The sequence below is a fragment of the Dama dama genome, chromosome 5, assembly GCF_033118175.1.
Source record: "Dama dama isolate Ldn47 chromosome 5, ASM3311817v1, whole genome shotgun sequence".
Taxonomy (NCBI): Eukaryota; Metazoa; Chordata; class Mammalia; order Artiodactyla; family Cervidae; genus Dama; species Dama dama.
Window position 1 is genome coordinate 41,684,295 of NC_083685.1, and position 24,589 is coordinate 41,708,883.

Consider the following 24,589-nt stretch of genomic DNA (forward strand, 5'->3'; position numbering starts at 1 on the left):
GAAGCGACTTAGCAGGTAGCACTGGGGATGGGAGAGAGGTGGACAGGAGTACAGAGGATTTTTAGGGCAGTGAAAATACTATAATGATGGATATATGTCACTATACATTTTTTTCAAAAAAGAGAATCCTAAGGTGAAGGGTGGATTTTGCATGATTATGCATGCATGCTAAGTCACTTTCAGTCGTGTCAGAGTCTTTGCAACACCATGGACTGTAGCCCACCAGGCTCCTCTGTCCATGGGATTCTCCAAGCAAGAATATTGGAGTGGGTTTCCATTTCCTTCTTGGGACTTCCCTGGTGGCTGAGACCGTAAAGAAGCTTTTTGCTAGTCAGGAGAAACAGTCTTCACCATGAGGATTCTAGTGTTTTTCTAGATATAAGAAGGTATAAGAATTGGGCTCATAAAATCGGCTCCTGAAAATATCTATTTGAAGACCTGTTCTGCCAGCTTTTTACAGAGCAGAGTGCCTCACTTCCGCCCTCCACCCTGAACTCCTTTCATGAGTGTTGAAAATCAGCAGCTGCAGCAGCACATGAGTTAAAATACTTGTAGAGGTAGCAGCAGACTAGCAGAAACATTATGCAAAAAATATGTGCTTGACTGCACTGTACTCCCCCTTCACCAGGAACACATATATATACTAACCTTCCCCTCCTGCCTCTGTAGCAATTTTCTCAGAGCTATCTGAAATGCTGTCTCCCGCCTATTTATTAACCTCATTTTGCCTCAAGTAAAACTTAACTCGTAACTCATACGTTTTGCATTTAAGTCGACATACATTATCACACGTGTGTAAGATCTCTCAAACATGAGTTACTACACAAATAGCATTGTAATTAATAGAAATTTACCAAAACAAATAAAGGAGTCCATGTTCTTAAAGTACCGCGTCCACTCATTTCAGTTATGAAACACTGGAGTAAGCACTGAGATGTAAAGGGCTGCTTAAGTTAGATAATGAGTTTTAAGTGTTGGGAAAGACTGAACAACAAGCTGTTCCGTCAACTTTAAGTATTTGGAATTTAAAAATTATTTTAGGTCCTTTACAGAATTGGAAGCAGGACCTTTTCACACCCTGACGTATGTAAATGACCATATTCTAAGTTACCTTTTTTATCCGTCTGGAGCAGGTCCCCCAAATGCCGAACTGCCAACACTTCCGGCCAAGCTGCAGGACGCCGAAACACTTCCGGTCCTCGTGCAGGGGCAGGCGGGCTAAGGCGCCTACCACGCATGCTCGGCCCCGCTCAGCCTCTTCGGAACGACCCGCCTCCTTACGTCACCTCCAACCTCTGAGGACAGCCACCGGCGGGAGTTTTTCAAAATGGGAGCGCGGAGGCGCCGCCCAGGCCTCGGAAGGTGTCCGGGAGACCTTTCGGTGGCTGTGCTGTCGTCGCCAAGAGCGGCGGCCTAGAGAGCCAAGCCTGATGGGCGCCAAGACCCGCTGGCTGCTTGGAGTGCTGCCTCGAAGGAACTGCGTGAAGGGAGCTGATCCGGGGAGCACGGGCCGCGGCCTGGAAATATGGCGACCTGCATCGGAGAAAAGATCGAGGTGAAAAGACTCGGCAGTCCCCAGTAGGGCGGGCGGGAGTCGGAGCGCCGGGTCTCGAGACCCTGGCAGGAAGGGGATAAGACGAAGCTAACAGCTGCAGGGCGGGCTCCGAAGTGCCTGGGGAGGGTCCCAACCACCCGGCCTGGCTGTTTGGGGGCGGGGCGGCCCGCCCCTCGGAGATGCGGCGGCGGTGGGACAGGTGAGTCCCTCGCGGCTCCGCCCTTCTGTCCGTAGCCACCGCGCCCCATGGTCAGCGATCCCGCCGGAGCTGCCGCGCTAGAGCAGGGCTAGGGTGTCTCCCCCTTCTCCAAGGGGATGGCGGTTACCTCCGGCGGGAGCTGCGGCGGGATTCCGTTCCAGCCCTTCGCTCTCAGGGGTTGGCTGGAGGCGGGAGGAGGGAGGAGGTTGCTGAGTCTACGCAGAGGTTGAGGAACCAGATGATTAGGGTGCTATATCTAGAAACCAGCCTGGAAGTTCACAGACACACAAGGCGTCAACATGCTGTCCACCCCAGACACCAGCTGTATCGAGGTGTAATACCTGCTTGAATTTTAAATGCAAATTCTTCTTTCCATCCTTTTTATTCTCTTTCCAGCTCCTTCCTATTTCTCTTTCTACTTCTGGAAATCATCACACATATTCTTTAATTTTAACTTTTAAGGATTTTAGAGTTGGAAATCTGCTTGGTAAAGGATCATTTGCTGGTGTTTATAGAGCTGAGTCCATTCACACTGGTTTGGAAGTTGCAATCAAAATGGTAAGAATGTATTAATCAGTTTCTCACTTCTACCTTGCAAATAACTAGAGAGGTTTGCTACTTGAGATGTTAGAAACTCCTTACCTGCCAGCCTTTTCTTTATGGTGTAAAAAACCCATTGCTTAAGCAAAAGACAGTAATTCCAACAGCTGAATTTAAGGATATCTTAAACAAATGCCTTATCTTTATTAATGTTTATTAGATCTGGTATCTGTTCTAATTATGCATACTTGGAGTGATTGGTAGAAATCAAAGAACAAACAATAATTTGTTTATAAGAAGAAGAATACCCTTGTGCATAATTCTGTTTTGCACTGTAACAAGCTAAAATACCATTCTTGATTGTTAGGAGTCAGTCTAACAGGACTAACATAAGCAGATTAAGAAACACCTAAACCAGTAGGAAAAGGGAAGGGAAGTTTTCTTTTAAAACTTTGCTAAATTTGTATTGTTGTTACCATAGATATGATAGTTGAGCTATAAATTCTTTAAGTTGGTAGAGTATATTGGAATGCATTGGAGAAACTTATTGAATGTTCATTCTGCCAAGCACTCTGCTGGGTGCATGGGGGAAACACAACAGAATAAACTGATCTAAAAAGTAGATAAAAGGACAAAAGAATATTTCAAAGTATATTTTCTTTTTTCAAAGTTAACATGACAAATTCACATTTGAAAGTTTATCATGAATGTTTAAAACTCTCATGTTATTTTAGATAGATAAGAAAGCCATGTACAAAGCTGGAATGGTACAGAGAGTCCAAAATGAGGTGAAAATACATTGCCAATTGAAACATCCTTCTATCTTGGAGGTAAGATACACATTTTACAAAAGTGGCCAAGGACATTGAATTTTTCTCTATTATAATTTATTACACCCTTTTACATTTCAGCTATATAACTATTTTGAAGATAACAATTATGTGTACCTAGTATTAGAAATGTGCCATAATGGAGAAATGAACAGGTATTTAAAAAATAGAAGAAAACCATTCTCAGAAAATGAAGGTAGGCCATTCTTCTTTTCTTCTTTAAAAAAAAATTTTTGGTAGATATGAGTTTTACTTTTTGTAGTTTTGAAGAATGTACTATTTTGTAATGTTTAGTAAAACTGTTCCAATTATTACTTTAGGCTACAAAAGGAGACTGTTCCCCCCCACCAAACTTTAAACAGCTGTTAGTTCATGTGAATAATTTAGGTGTTACAGAAATAAAGTAGAAGGAGAAATTTACTATCCTTCTTTTAAAAACAACATTTTAAATCATTGTTCACAGTTTAATGTGTATCCTTTGACATCTAGAAAAAGTTTTTTAGAAAAAATGCTATTGGTGACTATAAAGTAGTTTCTAAGTCAAACACAAGTACCTGCTGAAACCATTTGCTGTAGAAAATGTCAGACATTTAAACTGAGAGAGTAATAATAATGAGCCCTTATGAACTTACCAATCGTCTTTCAAAACTGTCAACTCATGGTCAAATAGTTTCATCTTACTCTTCTTATTCCCCCAGTGCCCTGGAGTGTTTTGAAGCAAATCATAGACATCTTTTTATCTCTAAGTGAGACAGACTTAAAAAAAAAAGTAAGCACAAAGTCACTATCACACCTAATAATTCCTTACTATCAAACACATTGTCAGTTTCAGCTTCCACAGTTTCTTAGAAGTAACATTTTTATATTTCAGATTAGGATCAAGTAAGGTCCATGTATCATCACACAAATGATTGTTTTCTATCTGTCTATTTATTTAGGCTGTGCTGCATCTTAGTTGCAGCTCCCAGAATCTTCACTGAGGTTTGCAGACTCAGTGTGGCATGCATGCAGAATCTAGTTGCCTGAGCAGGGATTGAACCCCGGGCCCCCTGATTTGGGAGCTTGGAGTCTTACCCACTGGACCACCAGGGACATTCCAGAAATGATTGTTTTCAAATTATCTTACCCTGCTAACTCAGATTGCAGGCTAGATTGAAATCTAAGAAAGATAGTTGTTGACAGGCTTTTTGTCCATTTGATTCTATATTTAACCCATTTAGAAAACAATTTGGTCACACATATTAAGAATCATGGAACTGTTTATATCTTTAGACTGAAAGTAAGAACATTATACAAATTGAAAATAAATTCATATACATATTGATGATGAATACTGTATTTTTTCATAATACTGTGTAATAGTAGGGGCTTCTTATGTAAGACATAACTTAGAAAAAATAGGAAGGAAACGAATTACCAATTTAATTAAAACCAAGAATGTATATGGCAAAAGATACTGTCAACGGATTTCAAAGTTAAAGATAGGAAGAAAATATTTATAAAATAAATGGCTGGCCAATTAATATTTAAAATATAAGGCATGCCTGGACTTCCTTGGTGGTACAGTGGTTAAGAGTCCCCCTGCCAATGCAGCGGACGTAGGTTCAATCCCTGACCCAGAAGATTCCACATGCCACGAAGAGACTAAGCTCGTGCTCTAGAACCAGTCAGTCCAAACTGTTGAGCCGGGTGCCACAACTACTGAAACCCACGCGCCTAGAGCCTGTGCGCTGCACACACAGTGAGAAGCCCATGCACCATGCAGTGAAGAGTAGCTCCCGCTCGCTGCAACTAGAGAAAGCCCACACACAGCGGCAAAGACCCAGCGCAACCAAAAAAGAAACATAAGGCATGCCTAAAAAGAAAAAGGCAATTGAATAGGAAAATGGATGAGGGATATAAAGAAACTGTTCACAGAAGAGAAAGTATAGTTGGCCAATTCCCAGGTGGTAAAGTGGTAAAGAATCCACTTGCTAATCCAGGAGATGCAGGTGATACGGATTCAATCCCGGGCTCAAGAAGATCTCCTGGAGAAGGAAATGGCAACCCACTCCAGCTTTTGCCTGGGAAATCCCATGGACAGAAGAACCTGGTGGGCTACAGTTCATGAGATCGCAAAGAGACATGACTGAGTATGCACGCAGAACATGGGGACATTAAAGGAACTTTAGGTTGCTTCTCTCTTTTTTACAATTTGAGTGTATTTATGAATTTTTTGTTTAATTATAAATATTTTCTCTTAATTTCTATGGACTTGTGATTACCCTGGTTAACTCTAGTCACTCTCCATTCTTAATAAAAGTAAGCATCCCTTAACTGTATTAGAAAACTCATCAGTTGTAAAGGACAAAGATTAAAAGGAGTGCCTAGATGTCTTAAAGGGAAATATTAAAGAATATTATAAAATTATCAGAGTGGTATTTTGGTTGGTGAAACTAAGCCACAAACCAGTTCACTAATTGTAATATTAGCTTATGTACTTGGGTTTCATAATGTATTCTAAATACTGAATCTTCAGATTTTCTAAGTTGTAACTTTTATTTTTTGCATTCTAACAGCTCGACACTTCATGCACCAAATCATCACAGGCATGTTATATCTCCATTCGCATGGTATATTGCACCGGGACCTCACACTTTCTAATCTCTTACTTACACGTAATATGAACATCAAGATTGCTGATTTTGGGCTGGCAACTCAGTTGAAAATGCCACATGAAAAGCACTATACGTTATGTGGAACTCCTAATTACATTTCTCCAGAAATTGCAACTCGAAGTGCACATGGACTTGAATCTGATATTTGGTCCTTGGGCTGTATGTTTTATACATTACTTATTGGGAGACCGCCTTTTGACACTGACACGGTCAAGAACACATTAAATAAAGTAGTATTGGCAGATTATGAAATGCCAACTTTTTTGTCAAGAGAAGCCAAGGACCTTATTCACCAGTTACTTCGTAGAAATCCAGCAGATCGTTTAAGTCTGTCTTCAGTATTAGATCATCCTTTTATGTCCCGAAATTCTTCAAAAAAAAGTAAGGATTTAGGAACTGTAGAAGACTCTATTGATAGTGGACATGCCACAATTTCTACAGCAATTACAGCTTCTTCCAGTACCAGTATAAGTGGTAGTTTATTTGACAGAAGACGACTTTTGATTGAACAGCCACTCCCAAATAAAATGACTGTATTTCCAAAGAATAAAAATCCAAGTGATTTTTCTTCTTCAGGAGATGGAAGCAGCTTTTATACTCCATGGGGCAATCAAGAACAAGAAACCAGTAATAGTGGAAGGGGAAGAGTGATCCAAGAGGCAGAAGAAAGGCCACATTCTCGATACCTTCGTAGAGCCCATTCCTCTGATAGATCTGAGACTTCTCATAGTCAGTCTCGAGTGAAAACATACACAATGGAACGATGTTACTCAGCAGAAATGCTTTCAAAACCCAAACGATCAGGAGCGGAGGAAAATGGAAAATACTCACCCACAAACAACGATGCTAATATTTTTCACTTCTTTAAGGAAAAGACATCCAATAGTTCTGGATCTTTTGAAGGACCTGATAACAATCAAGCACTGTAAGAATAATTCTATCAAAAGCATTTTACTTTTAGACAAGCATTGTATTATCACAAACATGAAGCTGCTGTAACTAAGGTTGTGGGTACCTTTTTTCTAACCCTATCAGATATTCCTGGGGCACTTCTTAACTATGATTTCTATTTTTAAATAGGGAGAGAACCAGAATGATAATTTTGGATTGTGGTTAAGAATTAAAATGAGAATATGTGCTCATGGATGTATCTGTAGTATGCGTTTAATACTTTGATAGTGTCATGTTTAATTTTATATGAAGCAGGTCTCCAGTGCAGTATATCATATTTTAAACATGTGTGATCCCTAAAGTACTCTTAACAGTAACCATACGTAAACACACACACACACACACACACACACAAATAGAGAATAGCTGAGCTTAAGTGATGAGTAATCGTACTGTTACCTGCTTCTTACGTGAAGACTAGGTTTTTAGTAACTAGTGTTTTTGTTTTTTTTTTCCTCTAGTTTTTATTCTTAAATTACAAGAGGATAGTAGCCATATAGAAATAGTGTCACAGTGCCATGGGCATTTTGGCATGGGAACTTAGCTTCGTAGAGACAATTTAGTTAACGTAAATATTGGGTTCTGCTATTAATCTAAAAGTTTTTAGGTGTTCGTATCAAAAGAAATCTCTCTTTTTAAAGTGTTTTTATCTTACAAAGTTATTATCAGATAATTTTTTATTAGTTTATGGAAAAATTTTTTTCTTTCTTTAGCTCCAATCATCTTTGTCAAGGAAAAACTCCCTTTCCATTTCCTGACCAGACACCTCAGACTGAAATGGTGCAACAATGGTTTGGGAATCTGCAAATAAATGGTGAGTTTTTAATGGACTATTTAATAAAATATTAATAATTTGGCCACTTAGCAAGCATTGCGGCTTTCTCTTTGGGTTTTCTTAAGGAAATAATGGCATTTTGAATAAACCTAGTTATAACAGTAATATAACTATTAGTAATATAGTTATAGTACTATAGTGATAGTAATAACAATGCATCTTGAGTATTTACTGCATCAACCACCGTCCTTAATGCTTAACATGTATTAACTTCTTAAATTCTCACAAAAACTATACAAGGAAGACACTATTATTAATCCTGTCTTACAAATGAGGAAGTTACAGTGCACAAAGCGTAATTTGCCAAGCCACACTGTCCATAAATGGAAGAGACACAAGTCTGACCCACGCAGTCTGACTCAGAGACTTTAGTCTCTAACCCCTCTGCTCTCGCAGTCTCTCTGTAATAAGTACCTTATCAGTACCTATAAAATAATCAAAAGATGGTTGATTTTATTTTTAACTGTAAGGGGGTATGGATATCATAGTATACCAATGGAACCTCGCATACACTACACAGCTACTAAAACCTAAACAGTGTTAAACAGCTGTCATTAAGTCATTATTTCATTTATAGATCCACAGTTTGAAAGTTAAACATTTCTCCTTAATGAACATGCTAGATTCACAGAAGTGGGTTGGAAAATAATTATGGGGAAAAGTGAGAATAAAAAAAAAAACATATGGAAGAAACATATGGAGAGGAGAAGATAATTTCTTACTAAGTATCATATTACTTCAGACAGAGTACATAATATATGGGTGTAATTTAAGTAGAGTTGTTTTGTCACCACAAGTCTATTTTTTTGTGTGTGTATTATTTTCAAGAGCCCAAAAGATAATTAGTCTTTTTATGTGTACTTGTTAAAGCTGATAATTCAACCTTATGTGTTTTAAACTATAAAACTGCCCGGTGCTTAAATCTTGTACTTAACTTTCTACTGTATTTATAGATACTTTTTATTTGGTAACATGGACATGTCTGGGGTAACCTTGTTTATAATACTCTAGTAGTGCTGCTACAATTTTAAAGTATATTATTTGATATAAGATATTTCCTATTATAATGGTAGTGAGGAGGGGGAGGCATGTAAAAGTCACTTAAGGGGAAAACCGAGATACAGATTTCTAGATTTAGAATTAGAAAAATTGCCTTACAAAGTTTTATATACTCTAATCATTCTAAGGGCTTTTTAAAAAATAATGTCTCCATGTGAACTCTAGAACTGTTGATATATAAAATTTAAATAGGTAAAGTTCAACAAGAGCTTTTTTAGAAATGTAGCTACAAATAACATTCGTAATATTAAGTATTAATGATATTAAAGCTATTTTGTATATTTTAGTGTGTTTTGGCTTTAGTTGCATATTTTGTAAGTAAAAATGAAATAGTCCTTAGCTTACATGTTATGTAGAATGATTATTTGGGAACTCCTCTCAAATCTGTATTTATTGCAGCATTGGCAGTTGCTTGTTTAGTATTAGTAGGTGACCCATTTAGTAGATGACTAGTTTTTGCTTTGATTGAAAAATTAATTTCATATTGGTATCTTTTCTTTCTTAGTCTTAGACTTTAAGGTATTCCTTTGCAGGCTAGCTTAAAATATCCTTTTAAAGTCATAAGTCACTATTTTATTATGCCATATGTTTTTCTCTTTTGTGGCTGCACTGCATGGCTTGTGGGATCTTAGTTCCCGGACCAGGGATTGAGCCCAGGCCATCGGCTGTGAAAGCACCAATTCCTAATGGCTGGACTGCCAGAGAAGTCCCCTATGCCATATCTTAAACTGAAAAATTATGAGTTTTTTAACTAGATTTCTTTTGTTCTTCATAAAAAAGTATGCTGTTGTAACCAGCATGACATTGTTTTGTGTAGACTTGACTTTAATTATTCACTAAGTTGCTTTATTTTATGTATATTGTAGCTCATTTAAGAGAAACTACTGAGCACAACAGTATTAGCCCAAACAGAGACTTCCAGGGCCGTCCAGATTTGCAGGACACATTAGGAAATGCCTAGACTGGTACAAGAGCCAAAAGGAGCCCCAGTGCTTCTAATAATGCATGTTCTGTAAAACATTTGAATACCGTGAAATATATGACTGCATATCACACTAAACCTGGAATAATTCAACAAGAATCTATTTTTGGCTTAGATCCTTCTTCTGAACAAAGCAAGACTAGGGGTGTGGAGCCACCATCGGTCTATCAGAAGCGTACATTACGGAGCATTACATCTCCTTTGACTGCTTATAGGTTAAAACCAATCCGACAGAAAACCAAAAAGGCCGTGGTATGTCTGTTATTTTTCTAAATCACTGTATGATGTTTTCCTTGAGTATATGGTTTCAGGTATCAAACATGGTATCTTTTCAGTTCTCTATAATGTCTCTGCATTTTTTATATGTACTTGATAAACTCACATAAGAGAAAAGAGATTGCATGTTTATGGAAAAATAGCCATTGTTTTCTTCTAGATACTTTAAGAATGGTGAACTGATATGAACTTTAAATTATTGATAATGAAAAACATTTAGAAGTAATACTGGTTAAATGCTGTGTTAAATATTATTCACAATCCTAATCACTAAATTAACATCTAGTATTATCTTTTGTTTTTATTGTTTCTACATTTAATCCAGTCTCAAAAAGATAAACTAGAAAATACAACTTTTTAACATCTCAAACTATTAATGTTTTAACAGGGATATGAAAAATAAGTTGAGGATTTTTTTTTTTAATGTGTGTATTGGGAATAGTGATTTTTATTTTTTAATTCCCTATTCATCCTGTTTGTCCCTTGTTTTCCATTTCACCCAGTCTTGCCTTTAATTGGAGTGCTGTTCTTTCCAAAGTCCTTGAATTCTCCACCCTACCTTCTGCTTCCTTTCTGCTCACTGGTTATTTCACACCTCATTACACCATCTCACCTGGGCTCCTTATGTTTCACAGTTGTGCTCAAATACACCTGTGACCTAGACTACTGCAGTGAAGCAGCTATTTTGTTTTTACGTGAATTTTTGTTTCTGCCATGGTTAAGTACTTTGCTCTTCACTAATATATATGTCAGAATGTTCTAATAAATAATTGTTATTGATTTTAGTTTGTTTTTTTTTTTAAGGTGAGCATACTTGATTCAGAGGAGGTATGTGTGGAGCTTCTGAAGGATTATGCATCTCAAGACTATGTGAAAGAAGTTCTTCAGATATCTAGTGATGGGAGTATGGTAATGTGGATTCACTTTTATTATCTTGCAGCTGCATCACTTAAGTATTTACCATTCCATTCATTCTATTACAAAACAATTTTTTAAATTACTTTTCCTGATATGATAGTATATATGGAATTCAAAAACTAAAATAGCATACTAAAATAAAGTAGTGTGGTTTAAAAAATAATTATAACTAGTAACAAAATCTAAACTTTAGGCTTAAGTTTAGACAGTGAAAAAATTACTTTTAGAGAGTATTTATGTTTTCAATAAAGATAAAATTTAATATTCATGTGAGCTCTTTTTATAATTTTAGTGACAAAATATAGTTAACTTAATGGCATATAATTAGAATTCTTAAAATTTTTTGACAGATCACTGTTTATTATCCAAATGATGGAAGAGGTTTTCCTCTTGCTGATAGACCACCCTCACCTACTGATAATATCAGTAGGTACAGTTTTGATAATTTACCAGGTATGTAAATTTACCAGGGAATAAATTTAGATAATGGATTTATATAAATCCATAGACATAAACTCTATACATGTGGATATCATAAATTGTAAATATCTTGACTTCATTTGGGCTGTAAGTTATGTTCTTATAACTTTATATCTGGTGATATGTGCTGTACCTTACTAATTCAGTGTTGAGGCATGTTATGTGTTTTTTTTTTTGTTTTTTGTTTTTTTTTTTCAGTTATTTTTTTATTATTTTTATTATTATTATTATTTATTATTATTATTTTTTTTTCCAGTGGGTTTTGTCATACATTGATATGAATCAGCCATGGATTTATGTTATGTGTTATAATGGAATTTTATTTAAGGAAAAACTAACTCTGGAATGTTAGTCATGTGTCCACAAATATACTTTGTACACTTGTTTAGTTACAGTTTGTCTAGAATAGTGTTAAAAATTCAACATGAAGTATCTGGTTTTTGGCTTTTGAAATCTTTCTGTGCTACATAATGATCCCTTGTACTTGTGGTTAACCAAATTTGATTCCCAGTTCCGTTTCTGGATATTATGAATTAGAAAATTAAGCACTGAGTAGTAAGACTTCCCTAAGGTGACTTAAGCAAATGAGAGAACCTATCTAACCTAACCTTATTAGAATTAAAGCAGGTAGGCAAGACTATTAAGACCACTGCTGCTCCTGCTGCTTAGACGCTTCAGTCGTGTCCAACTCTGTGTGACCGCATGGACTATAGCCTGCTAGGCTCCTCTGTCCATGGGGATTCTCCAGGCAAGAGCCACTGGAGTGGGTTGCCATGCCCTCCTCCAGGGGATCTTCCTGATCCAGGTATTGAACCCAGGTCTTCTACATTGCAGGCAGATTCTTTACCGTCTTGAGCCACCAGGGAAGCCCATAAATGACCATGGTTACAGGGAACTACAAAAATTTAACATGCTGTACTTTACTAATATAAAAAGTGCTACATTTCTTTTTCTCAAAGTCATTTGGTTCTGATATCTTAGATAGAACTCTTTTCATTTCATTTATTAAAACTTTCCTAGAGTCATTATCTTACTTATAGTAAGGAGTCAGTGATTCAAAGAGAGATTTTTTTTTTTAATAGTCATGATACTAATCCATCAGATTTTGTTACATACATCTTGGGAATTTTATTATACTGTCTTTAGTTTTCATTAAAATAGTAGACTTACATCTCTAAAATATTTTTATTTTGGTAATAGGATTATTAACTGTGGGTAATGGAATTAACTTTCGACTTAAATTTTGGAGAAAGAGTAGAAATATCAAGACTGTTATTGAATTTATGTCAACATTTTAATTCCCTAAGATTAGGTAACTTCTTTCTTTTCTCTGCCTAGAAAAGTACTGGCGAAAATATCAATATGCTTCCAGATTTGTACAGCTTGTAAGATCTAAATCTCCCAAAATTACTTATTTTACAAGATATGCTAAATGTGTTTTGATGGAGAATTCCCCTGGTGCTGATTTTGAGGTTTGGTTTTATGATGGTAAGTGCCATTTAGAAATGGTTATTTTTTCCCCTTTAGCTTGTAACTTTGTAGTTGTAGGTTTGTTTTTTTAATTCAGCATAGTTGTTTGTTTGTTTTTTTTGCCCACATCATGCGCTTGTGGGATCTCCGTTCTCAGACCAGGGACTAAACCCAGGTCACAGGAAGGAAAGCTCAAAATCCTAACCACTAGAGAACCAGCGAATTCCCTAGCACAGCAAGTGTGTGTGTGTGTGTGTGTGTGTGTGCACGTGTGCGTGTGTGTATTTAACAATATTCTGATTGATATCCTACTTCTTATTAGAACTTAAATGGACATATACCAAATTTTTAGAATAATAAACTTTGCAAAAGGGTATGGTTGAAACAGAATCTTATTTTCTAAATACATAAAGATGTTCACTTTTTAATCTGTAAAGTTTCCTCCTTTATGTGTCCTAAGGGACACATAGAATATATACTCACACATAATTAGAGCTTTCCTTTACTTACATACTTGTATCAGTAGTAGTTTTTGAAAAATATAAAAGTTTCAAACTTAAGCCAGATATAGTCAGAAAAGAAAAATGGCATATATTTATTGGAATACTACTTTGAGAGCCTCATTTTATTAATGGCCAATGAGTAAATGTAAATCTTACCTTGATCTAGGAGCTATTATATACTGGAGTATTATAATGAATATAATATCATATATATTCACATATATACATATATTCATATACATATAATGAATATTTATGGAAATGATAAAGCATTTTCTGCTTATTTTTTAAGGAGCAAAGATACACAAAACAGAAGATTTAATCCAGGTGATCGAAAAGACTGGCAGATCTTACACCTTAAAAGGTGAAAGTGAAGTTAATAGCTTGAAAGAGGAGATAAAAATGTATCTGAACCATGCTAATGAGGTATGTACCTACTTTTAGTAGGTTTTTTAACCAGTTAATAACATTACAAATGACATAGGTGAAGCAATGACAGAAAGCACTCTTTTAAAACAGGGCCACCATATTTGTTTAGCACTGGAATCAATAATTTCAGAAGAGGAAAAGAAAAGTGGAAGTGCTCCCTTTTTCCCCATAATCGTAGGAAGGTAAATGTTTGAAAATTTATTAAGTATGAGTAAAATGTGTAGAATTTTTTTTTTTAAGTTTAGTGTTTACATTATGAGCATTCTTCTGTTTTCTGTAAATTGAGAGCTTTAAGGGAATGTATTTGACATGTCTTTCTCCTTCAGAAGACCTAGTAGTACTAGTTCACCTAAGGCCTTAACACCTCCTCCTCCTGTGGATCCAAACTACCCAGTGAGAGAGACACCATCTCTGAATAGAATGATCATAAATAGTGCTGCTTCTCCGAAACAGGCACCAGTACTTAATCCTCCTGTAAGTAAATATATGTCACTTCTGTACTTTAAACTCTTCAATGATTGCCTAATGTCCTTGATATAAAATTAAAATAACCTGACTGTGGTCTTACTATCACCTAGCTACTTTTCCAGCCTCATCCTGAACTACTTTACCCCAGCACTCTCTGGGCTTAATTATGTCAAACTCTTAGGGCCTTTTCACATGCTGTTCACTTGACCTGGAATTCTTTTCCTGAACCCTTTAATGGCTTGCTTTCTCTGCCTGCAGCTCTCAGTTTAAGCATTACCTCAGCAAGGCCTAACCTGACTTCTCAGGGAAAACACCAAATATACTAACATATATATACTTTTATTTTTGCTAGTAAAATACCATTAATTTCCTTAATATCCATGATAGGATCATGGTTAAATAAACATATTTTTACCAAATGAACTATCATGCCAATGAAGATGATATAGCACTGTAGTAAAATATAAGATTAAAGATAGGTCTGTGTGTGTGTGTATGTGTGTATTCACAAACATTTATAATTGTAGCTATGAAAAATTATATCTTTGGGGAAATAAATAAAAGAAATCTACCAAAATGAAAATGTTTTTTTCTTTGGGGAAATAAATAAAAGAAATCTACCAAAATGAAAATGTTTTTTTCCTATCCTGTGCATTTATTTTCTAGAATGTGACTATATTTTTTTACCTTTTCTTTTTTATAAATTAAGATAATGAAAATCTGGTCATTTTCTACTTTTGCTGAGGTTGACTTATTAGAATGCTGAGGAATGATATCTTCCTTTCTTTTACTGTTTGTAGGTGGTTACAGATGAAGGACTTGGCCTTAGGGGTGCAGCTTCTGAAACAAACAGCTCTCCTAGAAGTCTTAAAGATTGTCTCCCTAAATCAGCACAACTTTTGAAGTCTGTTTTTGTGAAAAATGTTGGTTGGGCTACACAGGTGAGCAGCTTTTAGGAAAGTGAGTTTTCTAAGTATGTAATAATTTGGTTTCCACAGTGATTGACAATGACCAAAAAATATAAATTAAAGATTTCTCTTTGCAAGAAAGTTTTTACACCTTTTTTGCACTGGGTATGTCATTAATAATTTTCAAGTTTTTTTATTTGTATACACTTGGAAAACTCTAGATACTGTTGATACCAAATTGCTTGCTAGGGCCTAGGTGACCTGTTTTTGCCATTTGTCTTTAAAGTAGAGATCATGATAATGGCTAAATGTTAGGACTTGAGAATGTCTAGGCATTTTAAGTTTTAGAAAGTATTTGTAATCTATATTAGTACAGTAACTTTGATTTGGCAGAAAAGATTTTTTGCATTTTAAAGTTGGGTCTACAGCAAATTGCAAACTTAAAAGAATTTTATGTAGGTGTAAACCTATATGTGTATGCTATCTGAAACCTTGAATTTTGGAGATTTTTGAGTATAACACATGGAATTTTTACTCACCAGTGAAGTAAAATACAGCTTAGTCCTTTGTGGAGGTAGGAAATAAAGGGAAGGGAACGCAGCATTTGCCGAGTACCTCCTATGTGGTACCATATTTTTCACATACATTGTCACATTATTTCCCAAAGTAAAACCTAGTAAAGTTGATGCCATCTCCTCCTTTCATAGATAGTAAAATTATGGCTTATGATGGATAGGTTGACTTGCACATTCCTACTAGTTAGTTGACAGAATCTGGGTGTAAACTCAAATGTTGGATTCCTGTACTCTGGAGTGGCAGGCACATTGTAAGTATTAGTGACTAAAGGAACAAGTTTCAAAAGCAAAGATGTAATATTCTCAGGCAGAACAAAAATTCTTGTGGCCTAAGAACAAAGAATGGATGAAAATTGTAATCTAAGGAAGTGTTTGGTAATTTTCTAAATCGGTTCTTAGCTAGAAATATTATGGGAAAGGAAAAACACTTGTTCAGACATCCTAGTAGAAATTAATGAAAAACAGGATATATGTAGAATAAATTTAATTTCTGATGTCCTATCTATTAAAGGAATCACCTGAAAAAATATGGATATTCTCAAATGTTGCTGCCATCACAGCCCCAAATTTGTAGTTACCTGAAGGGTTGTTTTTTGTTGTTATTTTTTAACTTTGTGAAAAACCTGTTAAACATGAGTGCCTTTTAAGAATTTATGCTCTACTGTATAGTAATTTTGCATGCTTATTATTTTTCTAGTTAACTAGTGGAGCTGTGTGGGTTCAGTTTAATGATGGGTCCCAGCTGGTCGTGCAGGCAGGAGTGTCTTCTATTAGTTATACGTCACCAGATGGTCAAACAACTAGGTAAGTTTTAAAATACTGGTTGAGATCCAGTCCTTTGCTATAATTTTTTTTCTCTACATGTTGAAATAAATGACTTAAGGTACTCTTTTCATGTTGACAAAGTTCATCTTATTATTTAAACTGTTATATATTCAAAGCAGCTCATAGTCTTTTTAATACATATTTTATGATTATCTACAGGAATGTAAGGTAGCTGGTATGTATTATCCACACCAGATGGTTAGATTGCTTTAGCCTTACTGTTCCTTTAGTCTAACTAAGTTGACCCTTTTCAGAAGTAATGTACTTCTAAGTAATATATTTAGTTTATATAAAAGAACACAGAAACAAGGAATCTTTATTTTAATAGATAACCAGATTATTTTTCCCAAATGAAAGGCTGTATCCCCTGATCTAATGTAAAGTGATTAATGATTAAAAGAATTTTTTAAATGTATATATTAATTCTGAATGAGGGTATATGCCAGGCTAATACAGTATGTATGCTAACAGAAAAATCTATCAACAACAACAAAAAGCAGTGGTTTGGTTTCCACATTTCAAACCATAACTTACTAAAAAGAGGTAGGGTGCCAATGATGCCAATACAAACATGCTACTTTATGAAAAGTGCTTATTGTGGAGGAAATACTTGGGACAAACATAGTTTGTGGGTGTCTACCAACGCTTTTGTGTGTATATATGCAGTACCATCATTTAAAGAACTCACAGGTTGAGGGGTCTTGTTAAAACAACATCTTCCAAATGTTCTAGGAAGTGGAAAGATAGAGGTATAAAATGGGTAGAACCCATGTTCAAAGATAAAAGTTCAGATTTTTACTTGATATGGTAGTTTGGAAAATTTTGATATTTAATGGGAATGTTATTATAATGTGTTTAGCTTGTATTTTCTTTAGGGTCTTCAGCTTAATGAGGAATCTAGATTTTCAGCTTGTATAAAATCTGTTCAAGTTTTTTTATCTATTTTATTATTTAAATATGTTTAGAAATTGATCTATTTTAAAAGGATACAAATTGAGTATGTTTTAGTGTCTTAATAAATAATTTTGTATAATCTTTCTGCACTGCCTTTTGCCATTGAAGAATTACTGAAAAATATACTGTGCTTTTTGGTATTCATACAAACCAAGTGATTAAGTTATGATTTTATCTTTTTCTCTTCTGCTTCACTTAGGTATGGAGAAAATGAAAAATTACCAGAATACATCAAACAGAAATTACAGTGTCTTTCTTCCATCCTTTTGATATTTTCTAATCCAACTCCTAGTTTTCATTGATTAAAGCTCCTTTTAGATATATGTTTAATAAATAACTTTTTTGTTGGCTTTCAAGTAAAGTGACTTTTTTTTAATTTTAAAAAACTTCTTCAGAAAGCCTTTCTGTAAAAGAGAATTTTAATCTGTACCATAAAGGTATGCCTGTCTTCCAATGAGCGAACAAAGCAGAATGGAACTTGAGTCACAAAATGTAGTGGTCATAGACTAAAATAGGACACCTAACTTTGCTCTTGGAACATACACCCTTGAAATTACTGTGTTTATATGTTTGTATTGAACAGTCTTTTGAAGCAAAAATATAAATGGTGTATGGTATATTTGTGCTTTTTTATTGTTTTCCCTACTTTAGACATGTTAAGAATCATGGACAAAACATGCTGGAGTTTCTGAATTTTGAACATGTAAATAATGTATATTTATGTTATAAGTAACATATGTGAACATGTATATTTGTTTTATATTTATTTTTGTAGCACTAGTTTGTGATGAAACATTTCTGCAGATGCATTTTATTAAAAAATAATAAATACAGTGATAAGTTACTTTATTGATTTATTTACTTAATTTAAAATAACTTAGTAAACTTACTGCCTGTTCAAGAGGAGGCAATTGAATTTTAAAAATTAACTTTTTAAATGGTAAGTACATTGTTTCTCTACCTTTATCTGAAAATACCTGTATATTAATGATAAACATTTTAACAGTGAAGAATTCAACAATTCAATTAACATGAGGAATGGTGGCTCGGATAGTAGAGAATCCACCTGCAATCTGTGAGACCTGGGTTCGATCCCTAGGTTGGGAAGATCCCCTGGAGAAGGGCATGGCAACCCACTCCAGTATTCTTGCCTGGAGAATCCCCATGGACAGAGAAGTCTGGCAGGCTACAGTTCATGGAATCACAAAGAGACATGACTGAGCGACATGAGGAAAAAGAATATTTGATGGTGGGACAGCCATTCTTAATGAAATACTCAAGGTAAAGTAGGAATAAAATGAAACTACTTAAATATAATAGACTGTTACACAGTGGTTTTTTTCCTGCTAATTTTTATAATCAGAGAATATTAGAGCCACTCCATTGAATACCTATTGTCACAGTTATTCAACACTGATTTGGAGGTTGCTGTCTAAAGCAATGAGAAGATAATAATTTGTGGCATAAATTGCACAGTTAATAAGAAAAAACAACCCAATTTAAAAAAGGACAAAAGATATGAACAGATAATTCACAAAGGAGAAAATCCATAAAATGAATCAGAACATGCTCACCACATCTGGAGAAATATAAGGCTAAAACAAAAATAATTTCCTTTTACAAAGAGATTGGTTAAAAAAAAAAAGTCATATTGCTACCATGATGAGGGCGTTCTCAGGTGTTGATTAGAGTATAAATGAAAAAGCAATCTGACAATATTAGAATTAACATATTTTAATACATTGGCAATCCAACTTTGGGGAAGAAAATTATATAAACCATTCTCAGGGATAAAAATATGATTAAATGTAAGAAATTCCTCTTAGAAATAAGGGCGTTCTTAGCTTAATTTTGAAGCTAAAGACTCAAATATATTTTGCTTTGATTGAATTTAAGTATTTTTTAAAATTATCTCTTTCAGTCTTAATGTGTCTTTATGTTTCAGGCATTTCTCTTATGTATACTATATAACTAAATTTTTTCAATCCAATGTAATAAGCTCTGTAGTCTACTTTGTTTACATTATCATTTCTGATTTATTTTCACTGTCATTATAGTTCTGTTGTATTTCTGACTTTTTAAAAAATTTTATTTTCCAGCTTATTCTGTGTTTTCTAATTGGTTGCTTTTCTTTTCCTTTACTCCCTTCTTTCAGGTTGAATTTCCTTTTCGTATGCACATTATCTCTTTAGTATTTTAATGTTTCTCCATCTTTACTTTCCATTATAAAATTATCTATGGCATCTTATTACTCTTGTGATCCTTCTAATTTGTTCATGTCTGAAATTATTTTTTTAAGCTTATTTCCTGAGCTCTGCCAGCAATATTTTCATACCTTATCTTATTTTCTTAGTTCATTGGGAAATGTTCCCATTTCTCAGTTTTTCAAACTACGATTTTGTCATTTTTTTGCCTTTCCTTCACTTCATAATTTATTTCAGCTCATTTTATAATACATTCTGGTTTTATCTGTTTATGGGCGTATCTATCTGGCATGCTTTTGTCATCTATCAGAACATTTGGTCAACTGCACACTTCCCTGTTTCTCCTCAGTAATTATTCCAGTAAATGGCATCTGCATCACTAGTTTTTCATTTCAAAATCCGGGCACTCATTCTTAACACCTTATTTTACCTTTAATCTAATCACCAATTAATCCTGCTAACTCTACCTCTAAACTGCATTCAACATGCTTTTAATTCCCAATTCCACTGTCAGTTCCCTAATTGAAGTCACCAGCATCACTCATCTTACTATGCCAATAGCTTCCTTCATGTCTTCAAACATCTACTCTTGCCTCCTGTATCAGTCAGGGGTTTTAGTTACAAACTAAAACACAATCTAATCTATAGAGAAAGTATTTATTAGAGGGTGTTAGCTCAGACCCTCTAGGAGGGACAGAGATTCAGGCTCTGCAGCTAGGAACAATGGCTGTTACCACAATGCATGCGCTGTCCCAGAAGAGACCCTGCCACCCATGCTCAGCAGACCCCACACCCACGCTGATGGAGCTAGGGGAATAGGTTCCGGGAACCTGACACTGCTTGCTCTAAAATCCAGCCACTGACCTTGCTCCCTCACAAACTTCTCCACTTACCTCAACAATACCACTTTACATTTGACTTCAAACAAGATCCCAAATGAGATCTACACAGTGCTCTAGAGCCAGCATGCCACGACTATTGAAGCCTGTGCATCTACAGCCCGTGCTCCACAAGAAAAGCCACTGCACTGAGAAGACTGCGCGCTACAGTGAAGGGTACCTCCCGCTCACAACTAGTGAAAGCCTGTTCACAGTGAACACCAAGTGCAGCCTAAATAATTTTTAAAATCCAGTGAAATACATCACCTCTTCCTGTTAAAAATGGCTATCATCAAAAAGATAAATATAAAAACTGTAAGAGTGTAGAGAAAGGGAACACTCATGTACTGCTGATGGGAATGTAAACTGGTATAGCCACTGTGCAAGAGTGGAGATTCCTCAAAAAATTAGAACTACCATGTGATCCAACAATTCCACCAGGTATATATCCAAAGAAGATGAAGGCAGGACATCAGGAGATATGTGCCTTCTCATGTTACTACAGCATCATTTACAACAGCAATGAGATGACAGACAACCTAGGTGTCCATCAGCCGATGAATGGATAAGGAACCAGTGAACCAGTGAAGCTGCTCAGTCGTGCCCAACTCTGCGATCCCATACCTGTAGCCTACCAGGCTCATCCATCCATGGAATTTTCCAGGCAAGAGTACTGGAGTGGGTTGCCATTTCCTTCTCCAGGGGATCTTCCCGACCCAGGGATCGAACCCAGGTCTACCACATTGCAGGCAGATGCCTTACCGTCTGAGCCACCAGAGAGGTTTTCAGTTAAGTGTGTGTGTGTGTGAATGTTCTTCAGCCATAAGAAAGGAGATTCAGCCATTTGTGACAACATGGATGGACCCTGAGGGCATTATGCTAAGTGAATAACGTCAGATAGAGAGGGACAAATACTGTATCACACCACTTGTATGTGGAAACTAAAAGAGCCAAACTATTAGGCAGAGAGTGGAATGATAATTGCCAGGGGCAAGGGAGGGAAGGGAATGGGGAGATGTTGGTCTAAGAGTACAAACTTCCTGGTGATTATAGTTAGTAACACTGTACTATATACTTAAAAATTGCTAAGAGTTTATTTTAATGTTCTCACCACAAAAAAGAAACAGTAATTAATGTGACATGATGGAGGTGATAGCTAATGCTATTGTGGTAATCATTTTGCAATATTTAAGGATCAAATCAACATGTTGTGCACCTTAAACAATGTTATATGTCCATTATATTAATAAAGGCAGAAAAAACAAAAGACACAGGAAAAAGATAACCCTCTACATACCAAGATGGCTTCCCAGGCAGCTCAGTGGTAAAGAATCCACTTGCCAATGCAGGAGACACCGGACATGTGGTTTTGATCCCTCAGTCAGGAAGATCCCCCTGGAGGAGGAAATGGCAACTCATTCCAGTATTCTTGCCTGGGAAATTCCATGGACAGAGGAGTCTGGGGAGCTACGTCAATGGGAGTCACAGAGTCGACACGACAAGAGTATGCACGCACTAGATACCAAGGAGAAAAGCCTCAGAAGAAACCAACCCTGCTAGCACCTTGATCTTAGATTTCTAGACCAGAACTGTGAGAAATAAATTTGTTATTCAAGCCACCCCACCACCACCACCAAAGAAATGACAGCAAACAATATGAAGTGCAGATTATAATGTTTACTCTCAGTTTTGAAAATTTTTATAACAGTAGGAAACATTTGGAAAAGTATTTAGAAATATTTTTGCATTTTTGGGTAATACAGATTATCCATATACATAGTTCTGTACTAGTCCCTTTTAGCAGCATTCAATTTATGTGAGGTAGTAATGTGTACATAGTATAATTTAGCCAACTTCTAGTAAACTCAGTAAACTGTTAGTTAAAGCCATTTTACCTCAGATATTCATTAGCTAACTATATTGGGGTGCCATGGCCTATCCAAATTTTAAATTCTGCAGTTCTGAGTAGCTATGCAGACAAGATTGAAAACTGTTGGGTCTTCCCTACCACTACTGAGACAAGAGAAAACATAAATAAAATAATAGTTTTTCTCTAGAATAAGGGAGTTGGAAAATGCCAATAATTTTAACATTTTGGTGTTAAGTATATATATATATATAAGTATATATATATATATAAACACATTATCTGGCTTATGTTTCTAAAGTGAATCATTTATTAGGCCTTGAAAGAAAAAAGTAGTTATTCCTACTACAGGTAGTGAAATCCATTTTGATCTATTGATCATCTTCTTTATTGCTCAAATATGAGCATTATTCATATACATCCATTAACTTAGGGGTTACTTAGTAAGATCCAAAACTAAAATAAGATGCAAAGTAAACTATTAAAAATCATGACTCACAGAAGCTAAGGCAGGATGACAGGCATGATAAGTGGAAAATTTAAGTCATGATTTTATTTTATAAGGAAAATTTGATACTAACAGAAAATGTATTTTTTAGTAAATAAAAAGGAGACACTTTTCAATAAAAATCCCTCTATTTAGGTAAATAATTTATGTGATATCATTCTATCACAGGTAATTCATACAGAACTCTCCTTATGATTTCACTGCATAGATCTCTCATTTTAATGACACTTCTGCAGTTTGACTTAAGGGTATAACTTCACATTTATAGAGCACTGTCTATTCATTCATGACTTCATGCCATCCCCCAAAAAACGTCTTATGGAAACGGTTTCTTTTTTTGAGATAAGGAAAACTATGATCCAGAATTTTCATATTATCTTGCTAGTCACAATTACACACAGAATTCCCTATTTTATTCAATATATGTTCTCGTTTCTCAACATATACTATTACCTTCAAACTGACTTTAGGAAACTGACTCATAGCAGTTGTCAAGAAGAGTCTTAAAAAAGAGAAAGTTCCACACAAGTACTTTCCACATAGTCTTAGCTGGGTTACTCTTGAATCCTTCCATGCCTTACAGAAAAAGCAACGAGTCTTCTGTAAACCGCACCCAGGAGTGTGATGGTAAGCACCACCATCCCACACACTAGGCTGAAAGCCCACCGTGGACCCCAGGCAGTGTACACTTGGCTGATGAACACAGGTCCAAGGATCCGTGCTGCACTTCCAGACGCTGTTAACCAGCCCATGTACACACCCTGTAGAGGGAGAAGGACACTCATACTCAGGTGTAGTCCTTTTCTCTTGTTGTTAAATTAAATACAAAGTGCCTCTCTCTAAATACCACAAATAATGAATGATCAACTTATTTGATACACTATTTAGGAAAAATAAAAGTAGTATAAAAGAACAAACACTGTCTACTGAAATGATTTATAAACTTACCTTTTAAGGCCAACATTTGTTTTGTACTTGCTATTTTCCAGACACTACATTAAGTGCTTTACACATATTATTTCCAATGTTCACAAATTTCTATGATTGGTATTATCCCCAATTAGAAAACAAGGAAGCTAAAGCTCAGAAAATTCAAGTAACTTATCCAAGAGATTTGAAGCCCTGTTTGGCTGACTCCACTGTATTCATTTCCACGTCACCACAATGTCATTGCTCCAACTACAATGTCCAAAACTATAGCCCATACAATCTACACAAGGATGTACAGTGCAGCATTACTTTTAATATCCCCCAATTGTAAATAACCTGTCAAATGTGGATTAAGTAAATAATTTATGGCACATTTAATAAATGGAATGCTAAGCAGTTGCTTAAAAGAATAAGGCCATCCATGTACAGAATAAGATCTTACAATGAGAATAACATCTATTCCCATTGACATAGAAAGTCATGGTATATTAAAGGGAAAAAAATAAAAAATGTAGAAAAAAGTTTATATACTTGAGATATAATTCAGATTTTTTAAAAGGCATGAGGGTGGATATATTTGAAAAGGCATTAAAAAAGTCATGAAGGATACAAATGAAGTAAACTATGAAATGGTTAACTATAGTATGATGGGCTAAGGGGATCCTTCCTTTTCTGCTATATACATTTCAAATTATTTGACTTTTCTTACAACTATCATGTATTGCTTTTGTAACTAATATGCATTTATTCCTGATTTTGAAAATGTGAAAATATAACTTTATAGATTA

The 24,589-nt window shown here is 35.4% G+C and overlaps 2 protein-coding genes across 19 annotated transcripts in view; one reads left to right on the forward strand and one right to left on the reverse strand.

The window, feature by feature from the left end:
* The window catches only part of MFSD8 (major facilitator superfamily domain containing 8), an 85,204-nt gene that overhangs the window by 21,971 nt on the left and 38,644 nt on the right, over nt 1–24,589 (reverse strand). For 10 of the 16 annotated variants that reach the window (XR_009692868.1, XR_009692869.1, XR_009692879.1 and 7 more), the window contains exons 12-17: nt 23,325–23,632; nt 21,794–21,891; nt 6,613–6,687; nt 3,757–3,880; nt 1,882–2,022; nt 1,112–1,533 (exon numbers count right to left, since the gene is read on the reverse strand). Coding sequence is in view for 1 of the 16 variants with exons in the window: in XM_061142323.1 (XP_060998306.1) it covers nt 23,426–23,632 (207 nt within the window). In the remaining 15 variants the exon portion in view is untranslated. Of the gene's footprint in view, nt 1–1,111; nt 1,534–1,881; nt 2,023–3,756; nt 3,881–6,612; nt 6,688–21,793; nt 21,892–22,158; nt 23,633–24,589 lie in introns of those variants that run through there. The other 6 variants (XR_009692876.1, XR_009692875.1, XR_009692874.1 and 3 more) reach the window with 6 other exon arrangements.
* On the forward strand, nt 1,421–18,257 carry PLK4 (polo like kinase 4). Of its 3 annotated transcripts, none has more exons than XM_061142321.1 (16): nt 1,421–1,555; nt 2,217–2,312; nt 3,029–3,124; nt 3,206–3,320; nt 5,683–6,706; nt 7,446–7,546; nt 9,724–9,860; nt 10,689–10,793; nt 11,153–11,255; nt 12,621–12,770; nt 13,548–13,681; nt 13,775–13,866; nt 14,014–14,158; nt 14,953–15,093; nt 16,333–16,439; nt 17,614–18,257. In XM_061142321.1, the coding sequence occupies exons 1-16, from the start codon at nt 1,526–1,528 to the stop codon at nt 17,714–17,716; spliced, it is 2,679 nt and encodes an 892-aa protein (XP_060998304.1). In that variant the 5' UTR covers nt 1,421–1,525; the 3' UTR covers nt 17,717–18,257. The 3 variants fall into 3 exon arrangements, with proteins under 3 accessions (XP_060998304.1, XP_060998303.1, XP_060998305.1); XM_061142320.1 differs by having other exon boundaries at nt 14,011–14,158; nt 17,614–18,256; XM_061142322.1 differs by lacking the exons at nt 1,421–1,555; nt 2,217–2,312; nt 3,029–3,124; nt 3,206–3,320 and adding an exon at nt 3,792–3,893 and having other exon boundaries at nt 14,011–14,158; nt 17,614–18,255.